Source organism: Narcine bancroftii, chromosome 1 (genome assembly GCF_036971445.1).
Source record: "Narcine bancroftii isolate sNarBan1 chromosome 1, sNarBan1.hap1, whole genome shotgun sequence".
Lineage (NCBI taxonomy): Eukaryota > Metazoa > Chordata > Chondrichthyes > Torpediniformes > Narcinidae > Narcine > Narcine bancroftii.
Window position 1 is genome coordinate 355,782,148 of NC_091469.1, and position 23,018 is coordinate 355,805,165.

Below are 23,018 nucleotides of genomic sequence, written 5' to 3' on the forward strand. Positions count from 1 at the left end.
TCAGAAATATTTAAAATGTCCTTAGCCACGAGTGTGGTGCTAGAGGATTGGGGGGGGGGTAGATCATGCTGTTCCGTCATTTAAAAAAGGCTCCTAAAGTAACCCTGGAAATTATGGCCTGTGGGCCTGATGTCAGTAGCAGGTAAATTATTGGGAGATGTTCTCAGAAATCAGATATATTTAAAGTCTCAGGTTATAAACTGAACTACAATAAAAGTGAAATTATGCCTCTTACTATAGGGGACTAAACTTAATGCCAATGAGTTACTAAATTTAAATGGTCGGTGAATGAGAAAAATATTTAGGTACATGGGTAGATAATAAATTATATAATGTAAACAAATTGAATTATGTACCCTTTCTTAAGAAAATCGGTGAAGATTTGAATAAATGGAGGATGTTGCCAATAACACTATTGGGTAGGGTTAAAATGAACATATATCCTAGAGTTTAATATTTATTTCAAACATGGCCAATAATGATGCCACAAAAGTATTTTCAACAACTAAAGAAATACATTAGAAATTTTCTTTGGAAGGGCATGATGTCAAGAGTTTTTTTTAGATAAATTGACTTGGAAATTTGAGTTAGGAGGTTTGCAATTACCAAATTTTAAAAATGACTCAATTGAGATTTTTAACTTCCATTTTTGATGAAAAAGAAAAACCAGCATGGATTAAAATAGAAATTGACAAAATAGGAAAGAGGAAACCTGAAGATCTTGTATATAAATGGGAAGCAAAGTTATTATTTGGGGAAAGGGAAGCACCCTTGTTGAAACATTTGATTAATATTTGGAATAAAGTAAATGATGGAATTGGAACGAGGAGGGCCTCTGAATCCATTTTCAATGGATAATCAATTTCTTATATTTGGTTTTGGAAAGGAATTATATATGTAGAATGCTAAGCAGGAAGAAAATAAATATGAGATACAAAATTTTACCCTTTTACTATCAATTACGGGATAAGAGATAAACTGGGTCCAACAATGTTATTACTGAAATGTGGTGATGTAGAAATATTGATACATAGCAGATATATTAAGAAATTTATTTCAGTTATGTATACTTTATTGCAGAAGGGAATTGTTAAAAAGGGGATTCATAGGTCTAGACAACATTGGGAGATCGATTTATATGTTAATATTGATGAAACATATTGGTCAGAGTCATGCCGGGAAAGTATGACAAATACTAATAATGTTAGATATAGATTAGTGAAATATAATTTCTTACATCAATTATAATTTACTCCACAAAAGCTAAACAAATTGAAGTCATTTATCCGATCAATGTTTTAGATGTGGTCAGGAGGTAGGTATATTTTTACATTCCACTTGGTCTTGCTCCAAAGTGAGACCCTTTTGGTCAAATTTGTCAGTTTATTTAAAACGGGTTATGGGAATTAAATTTCCACAAACTCAAATGTTATTTTTATTATATATATATTATAGATAGATAGATAATGGCCGTCATGGGGGATTTCAATATGCAGATAGAATGGGAAAATCTGCTTGGCACGAGATCCCAATGTGTGAGCACACTGAGGAATAATGCCAAGCAGAGCAAAAAATGGGTCAAATAAGAATGACTGTCCTTCAGAGGAACCTCTGAGTCTTTCATGACAAGATTGTGAATGGTTCTGATGGACACAATAATTTGTCAAACTCTAAGTTTGAATAATAAGCACGAGTAAAACAACACCACTGACAAACACCCATCAAGACAATACCAAAGCACAACTTACTTAAAAAGTAAATCTATACCCACCTCAATCGGAGCACAGGACTTGATTGGATACAAGTAGATGTTTGTGAGTGTCACAAACTCATTGCCACTGGAGATTATTGTGGAAGTTCCTGGGTTTTCATTCCTCTCTGATGGGTTGTCTGAAAAATGCTGATAAAAAGGAACTTCAACTTCGAGAGAACGTGTTACAGCAATTTCAGAAGAGATTTCATTTACTGGGACGTTTTCATTGGTGAAATTCTCTGACCATGATTCGCCTTTCTCTTCAATTGTCCCACACAAGTTTAGTTTAGACAGGATGTCCTTGTCAAAGCAAAGTGGCTGCTTAACAAAACAATCTATAATAAATTTTAAAAATGTCTGCGCATCATCAAATGTTGACATGTAGCCGAAGGATATTCGGACTGAACCAGTGGGGCGCCCATCAATCATGTCCAAAGTATCTCCACAGATATGGCCTGCCTGTTCAAAATAATGTTAAGCAATTAGTATTCTGTGAAACAATTTTTATCGATGAATGCTAACTTGAGTTAATTTAACTATCAGAAGGCACTATATTATTTTCATTGATAATGGTTCAGTGATGGCACGTTTGTCTCTGAGGACTTGAATCTCATTCCAGAGGAGTTAGTGCATCCACATAGACAGAGATCTACAATGTGAAGGAAGTGGTTACAAATGGAACACAAGAAGCAGCATAATTCAATTTTCTTCTCATATCGTATGCTTATTTTTATGCATGTCCTGTGTCGTAAAAAATAAGAGTCTAAGTATTTCAGCAGCTATTTTGAGAGGAGCTGGTGGATTGTCAGTGCTGCTGGTTGTCCAAGTGAGGGTTTCACCGAAGAGAGCAAGCAACACTAAGGTAAGGTTCTTTCTTTAACTTTCACAGCTAATTAGACTTTTTCTCAAAGCTTTGATCATGCTCCTCCTGGGCAATGTGGGATCTCAGGGTTGCTGTCAATGTGTGAGAAGGATGTTCAACTGCAGATCCTGACAGACTGCATGAATGCACTGGGGCTGTACTTCACTTTGGACCATTTGCACTGCTGAGAATAAGAATTTCTGAGTAGAGATAAGGAGTTATAAAGTGAAAAAAATTTACTGGTGGGATATGTCTCGATCACAACAAATAGTCACATTACAGTAGCACGACCAAGAAACTAATAAATCTGATGCATGTAAGAATGGATTGGCAGTTGTCATGGGTGACTTTTTACTTGCACATTCAGTAAATCAGGATGGCCAAGACAGTCTTGAGGATTTCATGAAGTGCACTTGTGATAGCATTGTTGATCTGCATGTTACTGAACCTCCAAAGGGAAGATGCCATCTCGGATCTGGGTTCCGGGATGCCATCTCGGATCTGGGTTCCGGGATGCCATCTCGGATCTGGGTTCCGGGATGCCGTCTCGGATCTGGGTTCTGGGATGCTCTCTCAGATAAGTTGCCAAGAGCTGTGGGAAAATGGAAGATTGGGAAAACTTAAAAGGCAACTAAGAAGCAAGCAACAAAGAAATGGAAAACGGGGGCCGTGGCAAGATGGCGTAGGGAACAGACATGCCTTCCAGACCTCTCCTGACTCTGATTTATTGTTTTGTCTTTAAGTGCCCGTTAAAGTTCTTTTAAAAGTTTATAAATAATAAGAGGTGTTGGATTAGTGCCTAATGGTTTATATGCAAAAAAAAGGGTAAAAGAAAACATCAACAGACTGTTAAAAAACTACATTTTCCGAAATTGTCTGAGCCTACTTGTTTACAAGAAGCCAGGACTCAGCGTAGAATGGATCCAGAGGAGGACATGCTAAGTTCGGCATTGAAGCTTCATTTTAAGCCGGTGAGGCTCTCTGAAGGTCGCACTCAACAGCTTTCAGAACAAGGGGCTGGACGGGTGCCAGTGTTTCGCACGGTGGCCAATGTGGGTGTTGTTGCTGAGGCTTTGACAGTTGAATCAGCTGGAGCGCCACCAGCTGGAGAGTTAAAGAGTTGTCATTCGACTGCTACAGTGGTGGCGCTGCAAAATGCATCTTCAATTACAACGGTTTTTCCAGACATCGATTCAGTGCAGTGAAGATGATTAAAGAGATTTGGCTTAAAGATAACCCTGATCTTCAGTCTCCTGGCATTGCTGGGGGGACTTTGAGAGGGATTTTTATACGAAGTCAAACTGCTAGAAAAGATACTAAATTAAGGGAAGGGACAGAAGATCCCGTGGTCTCTAAGGAACAGCAAGACCCCATTATGCCTGAATCTACTTCTGTTGAAATGTCTGTTAAGGATCTTGAAGATGATATATTCTGTATCGAGTCACTTAGCTAATTTTGTGAACCTGTTTATTTCCAAGATTAATGCGATGATGGAAGTCATTAATGGAGCTTTTAAGCTTGAAACCATTGAAAGATTTGAAATGTGTGATCAAGGATTAGTCGATGCACAGGATCAACTGCAAGATGAAAATAGAATAATTGAAACATTGCAGATCCAAAATAAAAATTTAGCAAAAAAGGTTGATTATTTGGAGAATCAATCTAGACGGAACAACGTGAAAATTGTTGGTTTGCCAGAAGGCATAGAAGGACCAGATACAAGAAAATTTTTTACTGAATGGATTCCATGAGTGTTAGGACAGGATAAATTCCCTGAAGGTTTAATACTGGAACGTGCTTATAGAGTTTTAAGAAGAAAATCTTTTTCAGGACAGAATCCGTTGTTTAAACTATTGTGACAGAGAGACAATTTTACGTACGGCAATTAGAAATGCCCAGCAAAATAGATCTCCTTTGATGGTTCAGAATAATCCTGTTTTCTTCTATCAAGATTTGAGTCAAGAAATTATGTTTCAACGACGCGAATTTAATTCTGTGAAAGAACGGTTGTGGAAAAAAAGACATAAGGCAACATTCAGGTATTCTGCGGTACTGAAGATTTTTTAGGATGGAAATTAGCCAAAGTTCTTTGACAATCCTAAAGAGGTTATGGACTTTGCTCAGTCTCTACCAATCATGCAGTTTCAGGAACGATGTAGTCCTTCAAGGTCTCCAAAGAGAGTAGAGATGTAAGGTGGGATCCAGTTTTTTAAAAGAAATGGAAGCAATGGTGACTGAAGTGGTAACGTTGATTTAAAAAAATAAATCTTTTATCTTTTTTTTGAGAAGAGTTTAAATAGTTTAAATAATGATGATAGTTTAATGAAATGGGAGTTGGGAGAGGGAACTGGGTGGGCACTAGTTTCCAGAAGTCATCAACTACCTGTGAGTTATCTCATACCCAATATTTTGGGGGAGTTACTGCTTTGGGCAGTTTAAACAGGAGGAGGTAGTTGTGACCTCCGACCTGTTTTTTTTTCTTTTTAATTTTTGGGTTAAGAAGTGAAGGTTTTTTTTAATTTTTTTAAAATAAATAATTTTTTTTTAAACTCTTTTTGTTTTCTGATTGTAATTGAGAGGGAATTAGGAGGATTTTTTTCTCTCTTTTTTTTCTCTTTTTTTTGGGTTTTTTTTTCTCTTTTTTCTTTCTTTTTTAAGAGGATGATGTCACAGAAGTTAATAAGTCAAAAATTGAGGATGTTGAATTAGATGAAGAGGAAGATGAGGGGAAAGGTGATAAGAAGAAAAAGAAGAAAATTAAGTACAAATACATTGAGGGAGAAGAGTTTAATAAAATTAAGTTAATTTCGATAGAGAATTTTGAAGATGTTATAAATGAAGAATATGGAGAATTTTATAACAGTTTGAACTTTTTTCTTTTTTTATATAAGGGGAGGTGAAGGGAATAAAAAGTTTATCTGATTGTTTTTCTAAGGGATGTTTTTGTTCTCTCGAATTATAAAGGAAACTTAGTATTAATGGAAATTCTGTATTTATGTATTATTAATTATGATTTTTTGTATAACAGATATATGGTTGATATATGATTTTAATATTTGAACTTTGTTTTAAAGTGGATTTCATTTGTTAAATACATGTATTATGTTTGATTTAAATATATGTTTAAAGGTATTATTTTAGTATTGATATTTTTTTGTTGTTAGTAGTTTTTTTTGTTGTTAAGTTTTATCCTTTTTTTTGTAAGTGGGGTTTTTTCTATTTTATTTACAACATTGTTAATTAATTCTTCACTCTTATTTTGGGGGGGAGGGTTGGACTAATTTTAAATTAGATGATTAATGTTGTGTTATAATTATGGGGGGGGTTAATTTGTGTAGTTTAATGATGTAGTATTCTAATTTTTATTATCTTATTTTTTATTATTTCTTTAAATGTAATTTTTATTTTATTCATGTCATAAAATTTTAAATAAAGTTTAAAAAAAAAGAAATGGAAAACGGATTATTAAACTAAACTGCCACAAAGAATAAAAAAAGAACAGATAGTAAATGTTTTTATAACAAAATGCAGTAAATGATGGCTGAAGTGAATGTAGATCCTGTGGAAGATGAAAAGGGGAAATGAATATTGGGAATGTAGTTGAGGTTTTGAATGACTATTTTGTGGCAGTCTGCATGGTGAAGGACACATCTGACATGCCAAAAAAAAAAAGAAAATCAGTTATGGATGTTATTGGGAAATGTGGATCTCGGCATGATCACTAATGAGGTAGTGTTATGCAAATAAGTGAGCTTAAACCTCAGGCAAGTCCCTTGGACCTGATGGAATGTGTCTCAGCATACTGAAGGAGGCTGCAGCAGTTATTGTAGAGGTGTTTGTGATAATTTACCAAAATTCTTTGTTCTCTGGACTCAGCAGATTAGAAGACCATGAATGTTACGTCACTGTTTTTAAAAAAAAATAACATTGGCAAAAGGCAGTTAGCTTAATGTCTGTTGCCACAAAAATGATTGATGCAAAAATTAAGGAAGAACGAGAGGAACTGGATAGAAATTGTTCCCTCAGGTAACATGGCATGGATTCAGGAAGGGAAGGTCATGTTGGACAAATTTACTAGAATTCTTTGAGGATATCCTTTTGTCAGCACTAATCACATTGAATTCATGTAAATAACTTATTATTTACAGGATGAAAATGATTATGAAATCTATTTTTTTTCCCCCTGAAGAACCTAAAATAGATGAGAACTCAAAAAGAGTTGATGAGAACTAAAAAAAACAAAGTAAAGTACTGGAAAATGCTGGAAATAGAACTAAAACTGAAAATACCAAGCAGCTCAAGTCTAAATTTAAAAAAAAAATTAAATTATATAACAAATTTAGTTGTAGAGGGGAACAAGTGGTGTACTTTGATTTCCAGAATGTGTTCAATAAGTTGTCACATATGACACATGGAGTGGGGCAAAAGTATCAAAAGCAAAGAGGATAGTGAACCAATGAAAAGCAGAGCATTGGAATAAATGGGTGCCTGGTGGATAATCAATGGTGAGTGGACGGGTCGGTGGTGGTCCTGCACCTGTCCATCAATTATTTGGAAAGGGGACCAAGTGTAGCACATAAGTTTTCTGATAGCATGAAATTGAGTGGAAGAGAAAATTGTGCAGAGGATACACAGATATAGCGAGTGGGTGAGGGTCTGGCAAATAAAGTACAATGCGAGTAAATGAGGTCATCCTTTTTGAAAGAAAAACTAGAAAAGCGAATTACTACTTAAATGGTGAAAGCTTGCAAAATATGAAGAGAAATATGGAAACGCTTAGAACCATTGAATACTAGAGCACAAACAGGCACTTTCACCTATCAATTTCTCCAAACTATTCATTCTGCCTTATCCCATCAATATGCATTCGACCATAGTGCTCCATTCCCCTCCCATCCATGTATCTATCCCATTTTCCCTTAAATATTGTAATCAAACCCACATCCACCACCACCACTGATAGCTCATTCCATACACTGCACTCCTCCCCCCCACCACCCGAGTTAAGAAATTCCCTTCATGTTCCCATATAACAGAAAATGCCGGTGCTGTTGGAGCTTCTGTAAAGGCAGCGCTGCTGAAGGTGTAGACCAACGGAGAGCGGGGACTGGACACACAAAGCTCCCCCATGGGGTCCAACTGCCAGTCTGACTGTCATCGGCACTGTACAGGCTGTTTAAAGGAGCCAACAGTAGTTTTATTTAAAATCCTGTGACCTCAGGGTCTGGACCCAACATGATGGCACCTATGATTGGCAGCATTCATGAGGGGTTACAGAGGAGTGACACAGGGCACCAGAAAACAGGGAGACCACCCTCTGACCCCCCCCCTATTTGAGGAGAAGCAGAGCAGGACATGACCCACAGGATGGTGACCATGGCAGTGGACTATTAAGGGGCTCTGGGGCTGAGGAACACAGAGGCAGTGGGCTGTTAGCTATTTGAGGCAAGAAACCCACGCAGGTTGCAGGCTACTGGAGACTGCGGTCAAAGGATTCACACCAGGCTGTGGACTGCTGGATTGGCTGGAGACTGGCTGAAGGGATACCAGGTATTGGAACCTGGTTGCAAGGGGGCGCCAAGAGCTCTGAAGAGTTTTTAATCATGTCGGAGGTTTGGATTTTGAGCTCGGTTGTCAATGGTTTGGACTGGAGTCTGTTTGGCTGTGGAGGCTGCAAGAGAGCTGGAGGTGAATCTACAGATGTTCGGTGACTCTGGAGGGACACTCTTTTGCATCGTTTTCTCTGACTATGAGGCACCCGGCAATTTCTGCTGATGGCAAATCTGTCTGCTTTATGGCAGACTAAAAGCAATTTTGTGCATTAGAAACAAGTTACACAATAATAAAGAAATCTATATTTCTCCTTTCACCCATAACCCATGTCTCACCCAGCCTCAGAAGAAAAATCCTGTTTGCATTTACCCTATCTGTACCCCTCAAAATTTTGGGTGCTTGTGCATCAATTGCTAAAGGTTCGTTTGCAGGTGTAACAAGTAATCAAAAAGAGAAAGGAAATTGCTAGAGTGATTACATTTTTGAGCAGGGAGCTTCTGCTACGACTCTACAGGGTACTGGTGAGGCTGCACCTGGAGGCCTGTGTACAGTTCTCATCTCCTTACTCCTGCACTTACTTTATAGGCACTGCAGAGGAAGTTCAACAGTTTTATTCCAGACTCTCCATTGACATTTATTACAAACCCTCTAACTCCCATAACTACCTGGACTACTTGTCCTCACACCGTGCCCTGCAAGGACTCCATTCCCTTCTCTCAATTTCTCTGTCTCCGCTGCATCTGCTTCCAAGATGTGGTCTTCCAGTCCAGAGGCTCTAAAATGTCTGCCTTCTTCCACAAAAGTGGCTTCCACTCCACCACTATTAACTTGGCTCTCACCTGTATCTCCTCCATTCCCCGCTCATCTGCCCTAGCCCCCCCACCCCAGAAACAATAAACACAGAATCCCCCTCGTCCAAATCTATCACCCCACCAGCTTCTGCATCCAACACATTATCTGCCGGAATTTCTGGTACTTACTACAGGACTCCACAACTGGACACATTTTTCCTTCTCCTCCTCTCTCAACCTTCCGTAGGGACTGCTCCCTCCGTGACTCCCTTGTATGCTCTTCCCTCCCCACACAACCCCCCACCCCCCCGGCACCTTCCACGGTGGTCATAGAAGGTGTAATATCTGCACCCACACCTCCTCCCTCACCACAGTCTGAGGTACCAAACAGACCTTTCAGGTGAAGCAACACTTCACTTGTACCTCCAAAGAACTCATTTACTGCATACGATGCGCCCTCTGTGGCCTCCTCTACATCGGAAAGACCGATCGCAGATTAGGAGATCACTTCGTCCAGCACCTCCTCTCCATCCACAACAAAACCGACTTCCCTGTGGCCAACCATTTCAATTCTGAGTCACACGCTAAGCTCACATGTCTGTCCATGGCCTTTCACCCTGACCTCCCACAGATTGGAGGAACAACACTTTATTTTTCGTCTGGGCACTCTCCAACCCCAGGGTATGAACAGTGAGTTCACTGCATTCCACTAATCAGCTTGCTTTTTTTTTCCCCCTTCCCCCACCCCCCTTAACTAGCTATTCCAGTTCCTACCTTCTTTCTCTCTCCATCTAGCCTAGACTCCCTCCCCCCTGTGGTGACCACCCCCCCCCCACCTATCTTTTCCCACCCTCACCACCCCACCTCTTTCTTCCCACTTTTGTTTGGACATCTCTCATGTCCCCCCACACATTGATGAAGGGCTCAAGCCTGAAACGTTGGTGATGTATCTTTACTTTGCTACATAAAGGTACTGCTGAGTTTCTCTAGCATTTGTGTGTTTTTTCACTGAACCATGGTGTCTACAGAATCCTGTGTTTTTCCCCAGGTTTATTCCAGATGTGAGGGAGTTACCTGTGAGGAAAGATTGAGCCTTGAGGCTAATGTGCTAGACCATGTTGGTCTCTATAAAGAGGTAGTGCTGGATCTTCGTCAAAATATTCGGATAGTTAAGTTCCTTTGACCAGAAGGGATTTACCCCAGGTTATTACAAGAAGCGAGGAAAGAGATCACTGGATTGTTCGCCATGATCTTTGCCACCTCCTTGGCCACAAGAGAGGTACTGGAGAATGGCAAATGTAGTTTCCTTGTTTAAGAAAGAGGGAGAATTCTGGGAATTATAGACCAGTGAGTCTTACAGAGTGGTGGACAAACTACTGGAGAGAATTCTTTGGGACAGGATTACGAGCATTTAGAGAAGCATTGTTTTCTCAGGGATAGTTAGCACGGCTTTGTGAGAGGCAGGTCATATCTCATGAGACTAACTGAGTTTTTCCAAGGAGATGACAAGAAAATTGATGGTAGGGCAGTAGATGTGCTGCATGTGGATTATAGTAAAGTGCTTGATGAAACCCATGAGGCATGGTTTCATTCAGAAACCCATGAGGCATGGTTTCATTCAGAAACCCATGAGGCATGGGATCCAAGGAACCTTGGCTGCTTTGATTTGGAATTGGCTTGCCTGCAGAAAGCAGAGGGTAGTCGCAGATGGAATGCATTTTATCTGGAGGTCAGTGACTAGTGGCGTTCTGCAAATATCTGTTGTGGGACCCTTTGCTCTTTGTAATTTTTATAAATGGATGAATAGGTGGAAGGATGGGTCACTAAGTTTGCAGGTGATACAAAATTTGGAAGTGTTATGGATAGAGAGAAGGTTGTCAAAGGTTACAACAGGATTTCAACACAATACAGATTTGGGCAGAGAAGTGACAAATGGAGTTAAATCCGGTAAAGTGTGAAGTGATGCACATTGAAAGATTGATCTTGAAGGTGGAATGTGTGGGTAATGGCAGAATTCTTAATGGTATGGAGGAACAGAAGCCTCTTTAAAACTGCAGCAACTGGGTAGCCCTCCTGGGACCCGGGTGCGATTACTGGGGAAAATTGCAGGGGGAATCAATCTATTAAATCACCAACCCAGCGATTTAAAGGGATCCTACCCCCCACGATGATGTGGTAAGTGACACATCATGCACTCACGGCAACTATTGGTAGTCAGTCTCCCCTGCCCCCATCCCGGCCTTCAATCACCACCCCTTCCCAGTCAATCACCCTCTTCCCCCCCATCCCCGGTCAGTCGCCATCCCCACGATCAATCGACAACACCCATCTGCCAATTACGCCCCCACCGTCTTCCCATTCAGCAACGTCCCACTGCTGTGAATGATGAGCCGTCACTGGAAACCAGAATGGTGTTCGCAGCCCCCCACTCTCTCCCATCAATCGCGACAGCGATTCCTCTCCCGCTGATTGTGGCACCACTACCCCCCCCCCCCACCACATCAACCTCTTCTCCACACCCCCTCCCCATCCCAGGCCCTGTGGCAGTGATCCTTCTCTACCCCCAATCATGGCAGACACTTCAGCTAGGGGTTTCCCTGTGACGCCAGCGCGCAAGAGCTAAAGTCACCAGGGTAACCAGGTCAGCCCTTTTCCTGTTCAAATCCCCTGTGGATGGGACCCAGGTAAGTTTAATTGGGTTCCCTGAGGTAGGTCAGCAACCCAGTTGGATTCCAACAGGGTAGACCGAGTCGGGCACTTTCTGACTGCTGTGTAAATGGGGTGCTAACCGGGTAATTTGCCCGGTTAACCCCGTTTTACACGGCAGTTTGAAAGGTCCTAAAGAGATTGAGCGGTCCAGGTCCATAGATCCTTCGTTTATTGTGCAAATTGAGAGGGTGGTTAAGAGGGTGTATGTTGTGTTGGCCTTCATTTGTCAGAGATTGAATTCAAGAGCTGTGAGGTAATGTGGAAAATTTATAAAACTCTGGCTTGACCAAGTTTGGGTTATAACGTTCAGTTCTGGTCACCTCAGTACAGGAAGGATGTAGATGCTTTGGAGAAGGTGTAGTGGTGATTTACCAAAATGTTGTCTGGATTGGAGAACGTGTCTTATGAAGTAAGATTAACAGAGGCTTTTCTCTTTAGAGTGATGAAGGATGAGGGCTGACTTAATAGAGGTACATAAGATTATGAGGGGCTTGGTCAGGGTGGACAGTCAGCACCTCTTTCCCAGCATGAAAATAGCAAGTAACAGAGGACATCTGTTTAAGGTTTCAGGATGTCAGAGGAAGTTCTGGGTTCCTGGAATACATTGCTAGGTATGGTGGTGGAGGCTGGTACAATAGAGGCATTCAAAAAAAGTGTTAGATTGGCACATTGATTGATGAAAAATAGAAGGTTATTGACGTGGGGTTTGAACAAATTGGATTGTTCAGGAGAATGGTTACCCAACATCGTAGGTTGCACAGTGCCATAATGCCCCATGTTCTTTGGGACACCTGGGACTATACTCACTGGAATTCAAAATAATGAGAGAGGATCTTGTAGAAATGTATAAAGTTTTGAAAGAAATAGCTAAGATACAGGCAGAAAAGTTGTTTCCACTGGTAGGTGAGACTAGAATTTGGGGACATAACCTCAAGATTCAGAGGACTAATTTAGGAGTGAGATGAGGAGGAACTGCTTTTCCCAGAGACTGGTGAATCTGTGAAATTCTCTACTTAAGGAAGCAGTCAAGGTTGTTAAACAGGAAAGTCTGCAGAGCTGTGATTTTAGATTAATTCAAAAAGTGCTGGGAGAAACTCAGCTGGTAACACAGCATCTATAGGAAGCAAAAATATATAACCAATGGTTCAGGCCTGACCGTTGGTCAAGAAATGAGCAAAAAGCAGGAAGGTGTCTGAATAAAATGTGGGGAGAGGATGGGAGGAGGAGTAGGGGAGGAGCACAGGCCAACAGGGATGACATCATTGGTGGATGTGGGTGGGAGGGCACAAAAAAAAGCTTGTAAGTGATAGGGGAGGGGGTTCATTCTCTCAGTGGAGAGTGAATAGGGTGGGGAGCTAGAGGAAAGGATAGGGAAAGAGAGAGACAGTCAGGGGAGGTGCCCAATGGAAACTGAAGAAGTTGACGTTAATACCATCTGGTTGGCAAGTGCCCAGACAGAATATTAGATGTTGTTCCTCCAATTTGCAGGTGGTCTCAGTCTGGCAGTGAATAGATGTGCGGCTGTGGGAATGGGACATGGAATTGAAATGATTGGCCACTGGCAGGCCCCAGTTATTGCAGCAGACATGCCGAAGGTGTCGAGGCTGTCAACTTAAACATCTTTAAGACAAAGCTTAGTAGATTTTTGCAGAGTAAGGGAATTAAAGGTTATGGGGAAAAGGCATGGAGGTGGAGGTTAGTCCAAAGCCTGATCAGCCATGATCTCATGATATGGCAGAGCAGGCAGATGGACCAGATGTCCTATCCTGTTCCTATTTCTTTGGTACTTATGAATGAGGTTTGGGTGGCCAAGCAAAGGAATATAGAAAAGATTCCCAGATTTTAATCGACTTCCATTTTAAATTCATACATCTTTATACTTTATACTTGGCTTTTATATGTTGTAAAACAGCAAAACTTGTGGCAATTTGCAAAGCAACTAGTCTTAATTAGGTACAGGCTTTGCATAATTGGCAGAGGAGAGATTATTTCTTGGGCAGGAAGCTAATCCAACCGCAGCTCCTAAATCTGTGACCTCACACCAAGGAGGAAACTGCAGCCTCTCCACCAAGACCCAGATCATTCTGAATTGTAAATGTAATCTTGCTGGGTTCAAAAATCTTCTCCTAAAGAATTATCGTAATACCTTCACCAGAAGATTATCGACAGCTTAAGAGGTGATTTCTCACAACTATCCTGTTGTGGTCAGCTAAGGACAGGAGTACATTTTGGCCTTGCCACTGATGCCCAGATCAAGTGAGAAGGTGGATGTATAAAGTTACTGCACACAAGCAAAAGGCCAGGAAATATTCACATAAAATGCACTCGTTTGAATGAGAGAAATCAGAATGATTTTGTGCTTTCCTATTTCTAGCCCACATTGCAATACTTCAGTTTCCTTTGAAGAATTTACGGCACATTGTCTAAAAGATTAATACAGTGTTTCCTGAAGATCAAGCAAGCTGTTTTGGCAGCATTAGTAGAGCTCCTGCAGAAGCATTAAATATAAACACCTTCTGCCATGTTTCCACCCTGTTTCACGATTACATTCCTTGCTCATGAGCATCAAAGTGTATGTAGTCCTGTATTATCTGCTGAAATATTCATTCAATGCTAACCTTCAGATTGTTTTTCACATCTTCATTGCTGATTCTTAGGTGTTGCTGACAGCCTCCTGAGTTACAAAAGCAGCCGGTGCGCAGATAAATGTTGTGCAAATTTGCCAGTTTGTCCACCTGTACCAATAAATAATCACAAGGTTTAGAAAAAAAAAATTTTTCAACTAGGTCACAAGTAATGATGTTTTAGGCTTGTTAACCTATATGCTTCACTTTTAATATAGCTTCCCAACAGTCGGAATATAACCTAAAAAGTGGAGCTTCAAGTCACTTCATCAACAATATTTAAGTACAATTGCTTAAGACAGAAAAGGAAAATTCATTATAAATGCAATTCAGATTACTGGGGATGATGGAAGGAAAGAATGAAAGAGCCATGCCCTATAAAGAAAAGAAAACAACTGTTTTGAGTATTTGGAGCTTTTATGCAGAAGAAAGAGATGAGGTGTGAGGAAATTGAGTGCAGCCAGCAAACAAATAAATTGGAGAGATATCGAAACATGGACAATTTCTTATGCAACTCTGTATCACTATTCATATAGGGTCACTGCTGCAATATACCTGCACATTAAAGGAGACGAGTTTTCAAAAGATAGTAAATAAATATAATCACTACCTGTTCCAACTCTACTCTCAATGTAAATTGCCCTGTTACAGATGATAGAATTATACTCCAAAAGGCAAGTTCCTGTAGTTATTGTCCTTTTGACTACTGGAGTCTATAGATGCTAGAATCATCCAAGAAAGAGTGCCTAAATATATTGCACGAGTATTGACAACCTATGCATATTTCATAGTGCCTCTCAATGGAAAATAAACTACAAAAAATATTGTTTTATGATTTAATCAAACATTTCCACATTACTGCTGCCCAAAAGTTTGCTGTTCCTTCCCAAAGAGGAGTCTCCACATGTGAAAATTATTTGTCAAAGAAAGATATGTCTAAAGATGTCAACCTCCAGACTCTCGTGAATGTGCATCAAGCTTCTTGCATCCCTATTTCTGCCTTTTCATCTCTTAATTCAGAAAGTTGGGACAATTTTTATGAATGAAACATTGAAAAATTTTTACTTCATTTTTAACAGTTAAAAAACTCAAAATTACAAATAAAATATATAAAATCACCCAAAATAAATCAACTCAAAAATTGAAAATATTACTACAATCACAGGCAAGAGAGAGTGAGGGGGGAGGGTCAACACAAACTTCTAATCATGTTGGACAATGAAGAATTTTCTTCCTGAACACTTTTAGGTGTTTTTTTTTAATGGATTTTGGGTTGCTGTTCAGCTCACAATGTTTCTTTCATTTTCTATTTTTTAGATATAACTTATTTTTGTGATTTCATGTCATATTTTAAGTCTTCTTCAAGCATACAAAACCATTGATGGATTCCAGTTGCCCTGATACCACTTTTTCATAATTGCAATGTTCTGGTGAAACCTTTCACCATGTTTATCACTGTCTGCACCAAGATCAACAGGGAAGAAATCCAAATGCAAATGCAGAAAATGAATGTTCAATGACCTGTTGTATTCTGACAATAAATTTGAAATTTGATGGTTCATTCATTTTTTTTTTTAACTTCAGATTTTGAGCAACAGCATTCCAAATTGGAATCCCTCAGTTTCAGCATTGTATATCTTTTCTTTCTTATTTTCATTCATTTCTCTCCACTTGATGAATCAGCTGCAAATAACAAGCCTTCACCCACTCTCAGCCAACACCAACAACATCTATGCCCTCTCATTCTCTTAGTTTCCACTGTATCATAGATAATCCATTCGTTCTAAATACCCATCAACCTTATTTATCAATTTAAAACATTATTCCCTCAGTCTTATTAATCTGAAATATTATCTCTCTATATGCTACCTTACTATGCTGTATCTCTTAATTAAATATATTTCCTGTAGCGTCAAGTAGTGAAGCATACTGACAAATTCACTCAAATATCTCTCCCTAAGTTCAGGATGCATGTGTGAAAAGATTGCAGTAACATGGTAAATGTTGACAGTGAACCACACAATGCCATCAGTATTGATTCATGGTGTCTGGTGCAATAAAACCATAATTGGCCTGGGTTTTGTAATATTGGTGATTGACATTGTTGTTCATTTCATCATGGTTCCAAATAATGCAGCCTCTAGATATTGATTCTAGATGGGATATTTAGTTGTATTCACTCATTTATAAGTGTACACAGCCTTTTTATAGTCTGGAAGCCAACAACCTAATTGTTTAAAAGGCAGAAGAAAAACAATATTATCATAACCTAAATTATAAAGACAGCTGTTAAACAAGAAAGTCTGCAGATGCTTTAATTGTCGTTTAATATGCAAAAATTCTGGAGAAACTTAGCAGGCTATACAGCGTTCTTTATAGCAAAGATATACAGGTAGACCCTGACTTTCGATGGGGTTTGGTTCTAGAACTCTCATCACAAGTAGAAATTATCACGTCAGGGTCTACCTGTACAGGTAGTGCTCTGTCTTGTCCCTGCCAGGAGGCCAATGTCCTCACTCCTGCCGCGAGACTGATGTCTATCTGCTCCTACCAGGAGGCCATTGTCCCCACTGATGTTGGGAGGCCATCGTTGTCCCTGCTGCTGCCAGGAGGCTGAGATGGCGCCAGGTAACTAGGGGCAGCAGCGACACCCCACAACCTACGTTGTGATTTGGAACGCATATGCAGATTGCTGTTGCCCTCTCTCCCTCTTCAATCTCTCTCTCTCTCTCCCCGGCGACAGCAATCCAAATGACGGCATTGGGTCTGCCAAAGCAGATTTCCTTGACATCACAAAGAGGAACACCGAAATTATGACATTTGGTGGTGGGGGGGGGGGGGGCAGTGGTGGGAAGAGATCTGCTTGTGCTGATTGGATGCTAGCATTTCCTTCAGAGAATAAAAAACAACCACAGGTGGAGCCTGACTTACCTTTATTCAAAATGGATTCTGATCACCGTAACTTTGAAATACATGTCAGAACATCGTAAAACATCGTAAGTTTATCTGGATAACCAATGTTTCGGGCCTGAGCTCTTCGTCAAGGTGCGAGCAAAACTCAGGCAGGTGTCTGAATAAAAAAGGTGATGGGAGGGGCAGGGATAGCACTCAGGCCCAAAACATTGGTCACATACTGTATATCTGCCATAAAGAACACTGGGTGGCCTGTTGAGTTTCTCCAGCACTTTTATAAAGACAGTTGATTCACAACAGTTTCCCTGTTTGAACTCTTTTTGGATAACCTTTCTTGACATTTTACTTATGATGCCATATGTCATTATGAGTTTAACGCCATAAATACTGCCCAAAATTCTCATTTACTGCAGCTGAACAGGTCAAGGAAAACTCCAATAGTAAACTAATTGAATTAAATTAAGAGAGACAATAGATACACAAAATAGATATTCTTTTTACTGTAAAGAAGTGACTTGCAATAAATAGTGCTGACAGTCCTTGCAACACCTAGACTTCTAGCTATTCCAATTGCAGAACTGCAAGGCATATCCAAGAGAATAGCATCCTTATTTACAAGAAGCTATGACTGTATCCACGTGGTTAGATTGACTGTAAAAAGTATAAAACTGTCACATGACATTGGCGTCACTGGGGGGGGGGGGGTGTAGACTACATCAGATGACATCTTCAGAGGGGGTGACACCAAAATGACAGTCCACAAAATTTTTGTTCTGTGTTTCAGCAGAAATGTATTATTTTAATAAAAATATCCCTGCAGTTAGTTTACAACAACAAAAACATTTTTCATAAGCCCAGCTTATATGTCTTAATATACCTACAAGGCTAAAAGTCTATGCTAATTTATTTTTTTAACCTTCTACTGCACTCCAGTCAGAGCTGTCATTATTCCCCAATTACAACGACACTTTGAATCACGTGGTTTCTTCTGCACGTGCTACAAGCATGCGCTGTTGTTTTTGTTGCTGATTGTGTTTTTATAGTCGTGGCTTTTGTCAAATTTTCTGGTATTTTAGCTACAATATTGTGGCAATTAGTATTTTTAAATACATTTAGGCTGTGCGTATGATATTGTACCTTCAGGTGCAATTTTAATTTTGCTAGTTGTTTATCTCACTGGCATTGCCATAAATTGGCATTGTCAATGATATACACAATTTATGAGTAACCTCAGAATAATCAACATTACTCAGGATTCTGTATGGTCTGGTACAGGAGGAGGTCCATGGGGAGGGGTGACACCAAGCCTAGTGACGCCACTGTCACATGATCATTTTTCATCACAAGATTAAAAAGTGACAACAGATTTCACGACGTACCTTTGCATAACCGACAATATCACCATTTTCGTTAAGTATGTTAAAATTAATGATAGGTCCCTGAATATCTGGAGTTTCAAATTCATTATCACTATAAATCCAAACAACTGGTCTTCCATTGGCATGACGCATTCCAGAAAGCATTGTGTAGGTATAGCGGGCAAGGCTAAAAGTATGTAGCATAATATTTTGCATTCCACCTAAGTACAAAATGAAGAAATAATTATTAAATTGTTACAGTCAACACTGTCAAAACACAGCTGGGTACATATTTTAAAATGGTTGAAGAAATTGTTAATTAACGCCTAAGTCAATTATAATTTACAACTAATGAATATAACGAGATACCAAAAATAACAGCCATTTTATCGATTTTGGAACACCTATTTCTTTTTTCCCAAACTTTTCATTAAAAATGGTGCTATTTAATAAAAATATGTCATCTCACATATCTCATCGTGTAACCGACAAGAATGTAGAGAACAAGAGAAATCAATTTACTGATTCACAAATTTAAAAAAAAATGTCTGTGGAGAAAAAAAAAATGACCCAAAGATGCAACAGGGCACTTTATTGTCCAGTCATCCCATGCCCATTCAGCATGGTGGAAAGGAATTACATTTGACTGGTTTTCACTATGATTACAATGTTCAAACTGTGCTGTCAGATACCTTATCAGCAAGAGAAATTCTAACCAATTATTCAATGGCACTAACATCTCTTAGTTCCCACCAAATGCAATATTTGAGGAGTTACCATTGACTAGCCACATAAATACTAAAACAGGAATAGTTTTGCTGCCCACGTACATTACAACTGCACATTCCCCTCTAAGTCACACACCATCCTGTCTTGAAAATGTATTACAATTGGTTATAATTCTTAAAACACCTCAATAGCATTCTAACGAGCTCAACGAGTTCCAACCAAAAGATCAAAGTGAAAGCATACCAAGGTGGTGGAGGGAAAGTTCGGAGAATTCAACAAATCAGGTGAAAGATGGGGTAATTATATAGAATGGTTTAACCATTACTGGTAGCCCATAATATTAATGAAACCCCAGTAAACCAAAAATGTGCCCTATGCCACAGTATAATGAGCAGCAAAACATTCGATCTCCTTAAAACCTTGCTGGCCCTGGAGGACCCAGGGACGAATTCATACACCGAGTTATGCACAGCACTGGGGAACCACTCAAGCCCCAGACCACCGGTTATGGCAGAAAGGCAAAGATTCTATGAAAGGAAACAAATGTCAGGGGAGGCAGTAAGTGAATACCTGGCAGCATTGCGTAAACTGTCCAAGCACTGTCATTTGGAGCAGTTTCTAACCCAAGTGATGGGGTTGGCAGATCACCAGGCAAAGCAGAAATTTCTGGCAATGGACAAGGAAGTAATTCTCGAGATTGCTTATAGAACTGCCTGCAGCTTGGAAATGGCAGACAAAAATTTGGATGTGGGCCAACAAGACCTTCTGGTTAGGAGGTTTTCCCACCATCAGTGCTTCCATTGTGGGAAGTACAACCATCACCCAGCAAACTGTTTCTTCAAAGATTCTGTCTGCCAATTAAAGAAACAGTAAAATGCAGGTGGACTCCAAATCATAATAACCACCCAACCGAGGTCAAACCGCAACAGGGATAGCAATAGCTCTGAGGATGACAAAACAACAGCTGAAGTCTTACACATCCGAGAGATAAACGGAAAAAGCACGGCAATTTATATTCAACTAAAAATAAACAACGAACCTCTGAAAATGGAACTCAACACAGGGGCTGCAGTGTCTCTAATGCCATTACATTTAAAGCAACACTTGCTACCACACCTTCCGATGAAAACAACAGAAGTACACTGAGATCTGTTACTGGTGACAAAGTCAAAGTGTTTGGGAAATGTACAGTCAAGGTACAATACAAGCAACAACGACCAAAAACACTATCTCTACATCGTAGATACCCAGGGACCAGCACTTTTCGGAAGAAATTGATTACAAAACATTCCCCTCGAATGGCTGCAAATTGGTTCAATACTGACTGTAAACCACGAAGACAACACCCAGCTTGAACTCAACCAAATCCTTGACGACCACGCCATGGTCTTCCAACAAAGGTTGGGAAAGATCAAAGGGGTTCAAGCCAAACTGCAATTAAAAGAGAATATGGAACTAAAGTTCATCAAAGTTCCATTTGCAATGAAAGGAAAAATCAAAGCTGAGTTAAATAGATTAAAAGATGAAGGCATATTAGAACCAATATTAGTGATTGGGAAGCTTCCATCGTACCTGTACGGAAAGCAAATGGTGAGATTCACATTTGTGGCAATTACAAAGTCACCATCAATCTGACACTGAAGTCCATTAACTACCTCCACACCTGGAGAAGGTAGAAACAGACCTGCCAGGGCCTGCCACAGCAATCCAACCCCTTGGGCCGAGTGAAAGGGAGGCAGAGACGGGTAGCCCAGTAACTGTGACAAGTAGCCTAGCACATAGAACCCCAGAGACTAGTGAAAGCCGGCAGTTGCCATCGACCTGACTATCTATGGGTCCTACCCAGAACAGACTTGAGCAAATACTGGTACAGCATACCAAGCCTGGGGTGGTCCATGAGAGAAGGAAGACCACCCAGCACTTTAAGGATTATGTTCCATAATTATTATCAAGTTCCTTTCTGCATTATAATCACTCATTATATGTACCCTAATTCACATTAGTAGTCAAGGGCCCGATGTAGTAATGGTAGTTAGAGGGGCCCCATTCAACATTTATTGCATGGGGGATGGGGGGAAAGAATGCTGTGTATAACCCTGCCCTGCTGTCCATCACAATGCCCACATCAAGTGCATACACAACAAAATTCTGATTCTTAAATTTGTGATGGTAGGTGATTTTAACTTTCCACATATATACTGGGACTCCCGTAATGTGAAAGGGCTGGATGTCTTAAAGTTTGTCCAATATGTTCAGGAAAGTTTTCTTAATCAATATACTGAGGTACCAACTAGAGAAAAGCAATACTAAATCTCCGATTGAGGAATGATACAGGACACATGAAAGAAGTATGTGTAGGGGAGCATTTTGGGTCCCGTGATCATAATTCCATTATTTTCAAGTTAATTATGGGGATCTCAGTCTGATCCTTGGGTTGCGATGCTAAATTGGAGAAAGGCCAATTTTGAGGAAATAAGAAAGGATGGATGGAATTTGGATCATTTGTTTTCGGGCAAGGATGTGCGAGGTATGTGGAAGACCTTCAAAGGTAAAATTTTGACAGTGTAGAGTTTCTATGTTCCTGACAGGATTAAATGGAAAGTTAACAAGCATTGGGAATCTTGAATATTGGGGATCAGGGTAAGAAAGATATAGGTACATAGAAGGTCCAGGCATCAACAGGCAAATTAGGTAATTGAGGAACATAAAAAATGTAGGAAAAAAAACAAGAGATAAATCAGGAAGGCTAAAAAAAGACAGTGAAGGAAAATTCTAAGAGCTTCTACAGGATAGTAAGGGAGAAAATTAGTCCCCTTGAAGGTCAGAGTGATTGGCTATGCATGGAGCCAGAACAGATGGAGGAGATCTTAAATGTTTTTTGCAACTTCATTTACTCAGGAAACTGGCAGAGTCTAGGAGAGTGAGGCAAACAAGCAGTTTGAATCTATATAGATTAAATCAATTAAAGGTGTCTTAAATCAATTAAAGGTGGGTACGTCCCCAGAGACTGACAAGGTCATCACTTGGACCTAGAGGGAGGCTGGTGCAGAAATTGCAGGGGCTCTGGCAGATGTGTTTAAAATCTCCTCAGCCACAAGTAGATTGGAGGTAGATACAATTGTTCCTATGTTTAAAAAAGGTTCCAAAAATAACCTAGGGAATTATAGGCCAGCAAGCCTGACATTAGAAGTGGGTAAATTATTGGAAGGTGTTCTAAGAGATCATATATACAAGTATTTAGATAATCAGGCACTGATTAGGGATAGTCAACATGGCTTTGTACATGATAGGTGATGTTTAATAAATCTTGAGTTTTTTTTTTAGGAGATTGCCAGGAAAGTTGATGAAGATGTGGATGTGGATGTTGATGTGGATGTTGTCTACATGAACTTTAGTAAAGCCACTGACAAGCTATCACATAGGAAGTTAGTCAGGATGGTTCAGTCACTCAGTATACAAAGAACCATAGAATATTAGAACAAACAGGTCTTTTGACCCTTCTAGTCTGTGCCAAATTATTATTGTGAGGTGTTGCATTTTGGAAGGACAAATCAAGAAAAGACATACACAGAAAATGATAGGGCACTGAGGAGTGTGGTAGAACAGAGATATCTGGAAATACAAATACACAATTCCCTGCAAGTGCATCACGTGGAAAGGATTGTAAAGAGAGCTTTTGGCATATTGACCTTCATAAATCAAAATATTGAGTAGAGGAATTGGGAT

General features: G+C 39.8%; 1 protein-coding gene across 5 annotated transcripts in view; it reads right to left on the reverse strand.

Moving 5' to 3' along the window:
- mocos (molybdenum cofactor sulfurase) overlaps window positions 1-23,018 on the reverse strand; it is a 156,390-nt gene that overhangs the window by 71,813 nt on the left and 61,559 nt on the right. For all 5 annotated transcript variants that reach the window (XM_069911833.1, XM_069911826.1, XM_069911856.1 and 2 more), the window contains exons 6-8: window positions 18,585-18,784; window positions 14,287-14,403; window positions 1,772-2,212 (exon numbers count right to left, since the gene is read on the reverse strand). In XM_069911833.1, coding sequence (XP_069767934.1) covers window positions 1,772-2,212; window positions 14,287-14,403; window positions 18,585-18,784 — 758 coding nt within the window. The remainder of the gene's footprint in view (window positions 1-1,771; window positions 2,213-14,286; window positions 14,404-18,584; window positions 18,785-23,018) is intronic.